The 7,475-nt window shown below is 49.0% G+C and overlaps 1 protein-coding gene across 3 annotated transcripts; it reads left to right on the top strand.

The window, feature by feature from the left end:
- Window positions 1-504: 504 nt before the first annotated feature.
- On the top strand, window positions 505-2,361 carry LOC119337899. 3 transcript variants are annotated; one of them, XM_037610158.1, is made up of 3 exons: window positions 505-717; window positions 809-1,733; window positions 1,881-2,361. In XM_037610158.1, exons 2-3 carry the CDS (start codon window positions 819-821, stop codon window positions 2,184-2,186), a joined length of 1,221 nt encoding a protein of 406 aa, XP_037466055.1. In that variant the 5' UTR covers window positions 505-717; window positions 809-818; the 3' UTR covers window positions 2,187-2,361. The 3 variants fall into 3 exon arrangements, with proteins under 3 accessions (XP_037466055.1, XP_037466040.1, XP_037466049.1); XM_037610143.1 differs by having other exon boundaries at window positions 809-2,361; XM_037610152.1 differs by having other exon boundaries at window positions 798-2,361.
- Window positions 2,362-7,475: the final 5,114 nt, after the last annotated feature.

Here is a 7,475-nt window from a genome sequence, read left to right as displayed (position 1 = left end):
GATGAACTTTTTTCAAAATCAATGAACTATTTTTGAAGATTGATGAACTTTTTCTATTTTTATCAGTTTTTTGTTTTAAATTCGTTATCTTTTGTTTTAACCCGTGAATGATTTTTTTTAATTCCTGATTTTTCAGAAAAGATACACATATTTTTTGAACATTCAATGGTTAACTGGTCAGACCGATCAATTGGTGAACTTTTTTTCCTCAAATTAGTGAACTTGTCCTAATTCAAATAGCGCAGCTAGAGTTCTTAAACAGTGCGCGCTGCATTTGGTCACTAGAAGTTGGGTGGTGTAGTGGTAGCCAGTCTATTGGAGGTTAGTTGCGGGCTGAGTTCGATTCCCCACGATGCCCTGTTTTTTGGTGGTAATTTTGCGCTACAGTATTGCAGTACGTGTTTATGGGCCAGCCCACTAAGATTCTCCTGTGAGCGCCGGTTAGGTTCGCGGGCGCTTAAGGCGCCGACTAGGACCTCCCTGTCGGAATCGCTTTCTGGAGAAGGAAACGGAATCAAATCAAATCGAATTTCAATCCAATGCGCAGACATCTCTACACCTCTTCCCTGTGGGAGACGGAGGCGGAGGCGGTGCCGGAGCGGCCGGCCCCAGGATTATATTAGGAGGAGGAGGCGGAGGCGGTGGCGAAGGTTCTTGTTGCGCCCGCTGCTTCTCCGTGGGTTCGATCTATTAATACGCGCTTCCTGCGGCCCGCAGGTTCGCATCGCTCCCGATCCCCTTTCCGCGAGTTGTTCCAAACCCTTGTTCGATTCGTTTCTCAGATCTTAATCTTTTAGGGCTATTCCAGACCAATCCTCATGGCCGGCTGGACGGATTCCGGCGGCAGCCGAGGGCGAGGAGGAGGAGGAGGCGGCGGCTTCGCGAACCGCGGCGGCGGCAACGCCAACAACATGAACACCAGGTGGAGAGAGAGAAGGCCACCGCAGCAGCCTCAGCCGCAGCCACAGCCTCAGCCGCCGCCGCAGCAGCAGCAGCAGCAACAGCATCAGCACCACCACCAACAACAGCACCACCACCACCAGCAGCAACATCGCTACCGTCCTGTCAACGACAATGGCCACTCCTCGCAGCACCCGCGCCACCCACCGGCGGAGGAGCTGGACCGACACCAAGGGCAGGGAGGCTCCTCCAATTCCACCCGGCGCCCGCGGCCAACTCGTCCACCACAGCCTCGCCCCACCTTCACAGACCACAAGCCGTCTCCTACCTCCACACCCAATGCCAACGAACCGGACGACAAGGCCAGGCGCAATGCTGCCAATTTCGAGTGCAACGTCTGCTTTGACATGGCGGACGACCCCGTCGTCACCAAGTGCGGCCATCTCTTCTGCTGGGACTGCCTCTACCAGTGGCTCCATGTCCACTCCAACCACCGCGAGTGCCCTGTCTGCAAGGGCCAGGTCGCTGACGATGCCATTATACCCATCTATGGACGTGGTGGCTCTGCAGCATCTGTTCACGCTGCACCGCCGAGGCCCACTGGGGCCAGAGTTGAAAGCTCCAGACAGCAGCAGCTGCCGCATTTTGCTGCTTCCAACTTGAATATGATGATGGACGAAGATGATGAAGACGACGACCCCTTTCTTGAGGAGATTAGTCTTCGCTTTGGAGTTAACTCGCTGAGAGGTGGTATGATGATCATACCCGATGATGACATCGAACAAGATTATGATGACTACACTGATCCCTACCTCCACCGCAACTTTGATGAGGTATATGGCCTTGATTTAATGCGACTCCCAATGTTTAGATCTGCTGACGCCGCTGAAGCCGTGATTGGCTCTTCCCGGCGACATGGTCATCATAGTGTTTTTTCTGATGACATTATGGATACATTCTTTGACAACACAACCCATCAGGAGCCAGATTTTGGTTACCGCGGTGGTCGGCGTCAGCGCGGGAGAGCAAGAGGAGCAACATCTGCAGATCATTTCAACGATCACATCGTTGGCATGGTGTTGGGGAGTAGCTTGAGGATCGAGGACAGCAGCGGTGCATCTTACCGTGACACCGGTGCTGGTCCTCATCATATTAATAATACAGGTGGTTCCTCTCGGCCTAATGGTGGATGGACCGAGAGAAGAGGAAGAAGCAACCGTAATTCGAATTCCGGTGGTGGAAGAGGAGCGCAGAATAGCAGGAGGCAAGGAGCAAATTACAATTGATCATGGCCTGAAAGTGGCACTCAAATAAATCCAGCCTTGAATTATTCTTTCTTCTGATTCTCTGTTCTGTTACTTTTGTAGTCGCCCCATCTGGGCACTTTGATAAGCATATATTTGACTATTGGGGTGAATGTTTCTTCTCGTTGATGCAATTAACATTACATGTGGTTATATACTCTTTGCCATTGCATGCTATATTACTTCATGGTATGGTTCTATTGATGCTATAGATAATTTGATTGGTACAGAAGGTGGCCGTGCTGTAGATCCTATGTAAATGTTAGTTTGATTCCTGCTTGTTGGGTAGAATTAGGAAGTAGTATGACCAGGACAAGAACTCGGCCCAGTTAGGATAGAGCAAACGGACTCCGGCTCCAACAAAACACACTCAAAGCCAACTACTGTCTAAATTATCACCATCCATCTCTTTGGCAAACTTCCATGGCTGTAATTCAGAAAAATGAGATTGGCCAATTCAGGCTCCTTCGCCTGGAGCGCCAGATTTCTGAAAACCGGGCACCGTGCCGTTTCCATACGCTCCAGGCGATTAAGATAATCAGAGTGTCAAACTCCCTCTTGCTGCACTTGGGAATCAGGTTTCTAGCGTGCAGCCACCAGACTGTCAACAGGGAAGAAGTTCTGTTCAGAAGACATGGTACCAAACCTGTTGAGATCTTGCATACAGAGATAACAGGAAGCCATGTCATCTTGAAGGCTATGCAGGACTCTGTGATCTGACGTCCAGATCCTGTACTGCGACTTATTTGCTTGGCTAGTTATCAATAACAGGATCTGGACGGCCGACAGGCTTCAACGCCGGGGTTGGCCTAACTGCGACCATTGCCCACTATGCAAACAAGTTCAAGAATCCGCGGCCCACCTACTGTTTCAATGCCGCTACACGGTTCGAGTTTGGGGAATGATCAAGTCTTGGCTTGGCTTGGTGGATGTGCACCCTTCTACTTGGATCGCTACCCATTTGGTAAAGGCCTGGTGGAACCTTATCAATTTCAATATGTCGCAATCTAGACGGCCGATGATGTCCCTCACTATGCTTATCTCGTGGAAAATTTAGGACGAGAGAAACGCACGTGTGTTCCGTAACACCGCGGTGCCGGTAGGGGTTCTTGTTGCTAGAATAAAAGATGTATCCAAGCTAAGGTATCTTGCAGGGGCAAAGTGTTGGAAATATACCCTAGAGGCAATAATAAAATGATTATTATTATATTTCCTTGTTCATGATAATTGTCTGTTATTCATGCTATAATTGTGTTATCCGGAAATCGTAATACACGTGTGAATACATAGACCACAACATGTCCCTGTTGGAAATATGCCCTAGAGGCAATAATAAAAGGATTATTATTATATTTCCTTGTTCATGATAATTGTCTTTTATTCATGCTATAATTGTATTATCCGGAAATCGTAATACATGTGTGAATACATAGACCATAATATGTCCCTAGTAAGCCTCTAGTTGACTAGCTCGTTGATCAACAGATAGTCATGGTTTCCTGACTATGGACATTAGATGTCATTGACAACGGGATCACATCATTAGGAGAATGATGTGATGGACAAGACCCAATCCTAAGCATAGCACAAGATCGTGTAGTTCGTTTTGCTAGAGCTTTTCCAATGTCAAGTATCTCTTCCTTAGACCATGAGATCGTGTAACTCCCGGATACCGTAGGAGTGCTTTGCGTGTACCAAACGTCACAACGTAACTGGGTGACTATAAAGGTGCACTACAGGTATCTCCGAAAGTGTCTGTTGGGTTGACACGGATCGAGACTGGGATTTGTCACTCCGTATGACGGAGAGGTATCTCTGGGCCCACTCGGTAATGCATCATCATAATGAGCTCAAAGTGACCAAGTGTCTGGTCACGGGATCATGCATTACGGTACGAGTAAAGTGACTTGCCGGTAACGAGACCTAACGAGGTATTGGGATACCGACGATCGAGTCTCGGGCAAGTAACGTACCGATTGACAAAGGGAATTGTATACGGGGTTGCTTGAATCCTCGACATCGTGGTTCATCCGATGAGATCATCGAGGAGCATGTGGGAGCCAACATGGGTATCCAGATCCCGCTGTTGGTTATTGACCGAAGAGCCGTCTCGGTCATGTCTACGTGTCTCCCGAACCCGTAGGGTCTACACACTTAAGGTTCGGTGACGCTAGGGTTGTATGAATATGAGTATGCAGTAAACCGAAAGTTGTTCGGAGTCCCGGATGAGATCCCAGACGTCACGAGGAGTTCCGGAATGGTCCGGAGGTAAAGAATATATATAGGAAGTGCAGTTTCGGCCACCGGGAAAGTTTCGGGGGTCACCGGTATTGTACCGGGACCACCGGAAGGGTCCCGGGGGTCCTCCGGGTGGGGCCACCTATCCCGGAGGGGGCCATGGGCTGAAGTGGGAGGGGAACCAGCCCCTGGTGGGCTGGTGCGCCCCCCTGGGCCCCCCTCTGCGCCTAGGGTTGGCAACCCTAGGGAGGGGGCGCCTCCACTTGCCTTGGGGGGCACTCCACCCCCCTTGGCCGCCGCCCCCCTAGAGATCCCATCTCTAGGGCCGGCGCCCCCCCTGGGGGCCTATATAAAGGAAGGGGGGAGCCAGCCCCTGGTGGGCTGGTGCGCCCCCCTGGGTCCCCCTCTGCGCCTAGGGTTGGGAACCCTAGGGGAGGGGGCGCCTCCACTTGCCTTGGGGGGCACTCCACCCCCTTGGCCGCCGCCCCCTAGAGATCCCATCTCTAGGGCCGGCGCCCCCCTGGGGGCCTATATAAAGGAAGGGGGGAGGAAGGGAAGCCGCACCTGAAGTTTTGGCGCCTCCCTCTCCCCTTGCTACACCTCCTCCTCCCGTAGTTGCTTGGCGAAGCCCTGCCGAAACTCTGCTGCATCCACCACCATGCCGTCATGCTGCTGGATCTTCATCAACCTCTCCTTCCCCCTTGCTGGATCAAGAAGGAGGAGACGTCATCCGCTCCGTACGTGTGTTGAACGCGGAGGTGCTGTCCGTTCGGCACTTGGTCATCGGTGATTTGGATCACGACGAGTACGACTCCATCATCCCCGTTCTCTTGAACGCTTCCGCTCGCGATCTAGAAAGGTATGTAGATGCACTCCTATCACTCGTTGCTTAGATGAACTCTTAGATGGATCTTGGTGAAATCGTAGAATTTTTTTATTTTCTGCAACGTTCCCCATCAGTGGCATCATGAGCTAGGTCTATGCGTAGTTCTCTATTGCACGAGTAGAACACAAATCTGTTGTGGGCGTAGATCTTGTCAACTTGCTTGCCGCTACTAGTCTTATTTTGCTTCAGCGGTATTGTGGGATGAAGCGGCCCGGACCGACCTTACACGTACGCTTACGTGAGACAGGTTCCACCGACTGACATGCACTAGTTGCATAAGGTGGCTAGCGGGTGTCTGTCTCTCCCACTTTAGTTGGAGCGGATTCGATGAAAAGGGTCCTTATGAAGGGTAAATAGAAGTTGACAAAATCACGTTGTGGTTATTCTTAGGTAAGAAAAATGTTTTTTCTAGAACCCAATTGCAGCCACGTAAAAGATGCAACAACAATTAGAGGACGTCTAACTTGTTTTTGCAGCAATTGTCTTGTGATATGATATGGCCAAAAGTTGTGATGAATGATGAATGATATATTGTGATGTATGAGATCATATTCTTGTAATAGGAATCACGACTTGCATGAGAATGAGTATGACAACCGGCAGGAGCCATAGGAGTTGTCTTTATTTTTGTATGACCTGCGTGTCATTGAAGAACGCCATGTAAATTACTTTACTGCTAAACGCGTTAGCCATAGAAGTAGAAGTAGTCGTTGGCGTGACAACTTCATGAAGACACGGTCATGGAGATCATTATGATGGAGATCATGGTGTCATGCCGGTGACAAAGATGATCATGGAGCCCCGAAGATGGAGATCAAAGGAGCTATATGATATTGGCCATATCATGTCACTATTATATAATTGCATGTGATGTTTATTATGTTTATGCATCTTGTTTACTTAGAACGACGATAGTAAATAAGATGATCCCTTATAATAATTTCAAGAAAGTGTTCCCCCTAACTATGCGTCGTTGCTAAAGTTCGTCGTTTCGAAGCACCACGTGATGATCGGGTGTGATAGATTCTTACGTTCACATACAATGGGTGTAAGACAGTTTTACACATGCAAAAACACTTAGGGTTAACTTGACTAGCCTAGCATGTACAGACATGGCCTCGGAACACGGAGACCGAAAGGTCGAACATGAGTCGTATGGAAGATACGATCAACATGGAGATGTTCACCGATGATGACTAGTCCGTCTCACGTGATGATCGGACATGGCCTAGTCGACTCGGATCGTGTAACACTTAGATGACTAGAGGGATGTCTAATCTGAGTGGGAGTTCATTAAATAATTTGATTAGATGAACTTAATTATCATGAACTTAGTCTAAAACCTTTGCAAATATGTCTTGTAGATCAAATGGCCAACGCTCATGTCAACATGAACTTCAACACGTTCCTAGAGAAAACCAAGCTGAAAGATGATGGCAGCAACTATACGGACTGGGTCCGGAACCTGAGGATCATCCTCATAGTTGCCAAGAAAGCATATGTCCTAGAAGGACCGCTAGGTGAAGCACCCATCCCAGAGAACCAAGACGTTATGAACGCTTGGCAGTCACGTGCTGATGATTACTCCCTCGTTCAGTGCGGCATGCTTTACAGCTTAGAACCGGGGCTCCAAAAGTATTTTGAGCAACACGGAGCATATGAGATGTTCGAGGAGCTGAAAATGGTTTTCCAAGCTCATGCCCGGGTCGAGAGATATGAAGTCTCCGACAAATTCTATAGCTGTAAGATGGAGGAAAACAGTTCTGTCAGTGAGCACATACTCAAAATGTCTGGGTTGCACAACCGCCTGTCCCAGCTGGACATTAACCTCCCGGATGAGGCGGTCATTGACAGAATCCTTCAGTCGCTCCCACCGAGCTACAAGAGCTTTGTGATGAACTACAATATGCAGGGGATGGTGAAAACTATTCCTGAAGTATTTTCAATGCTGAAGTCGACAGAGGTAGAAATCAAGAAAGAACATCAAGTGTTGATGGTCAGTAAAACCACCAAGTTCAAGAAGGGCAAGGGCAAGAAGAACTTCAAGAAGGACAGCAAGGATGTTGTCGCGCCCGGTAAGCCAGCTGCCGGGAAGAAGTCAAAGAATGGACCCAAGCCTGAGACTGAGTGCTTTTATTGCAAAGGGA

The sequence above is a fragment of the Triticum dicoccoides genome, chromosome 1B (assembly GCF_002162155.2).
Source record: "Triticum dicoccoides isolate Atlit2015 ecotype Zavitan chromosome 1B, WEW_v2.0, whole genome shotgun sequence".
Taxonomy (NCBI): domain Eukaryota; kingdom Viridiplantae; phylum Streptophyta; class Magnoliopsida; order Poales; family Poaceae; genus Triticum; species Triticum dicoccoides.
This window is presented reverse-complemented; position numbering and strand designations above follow the sequence as displayed.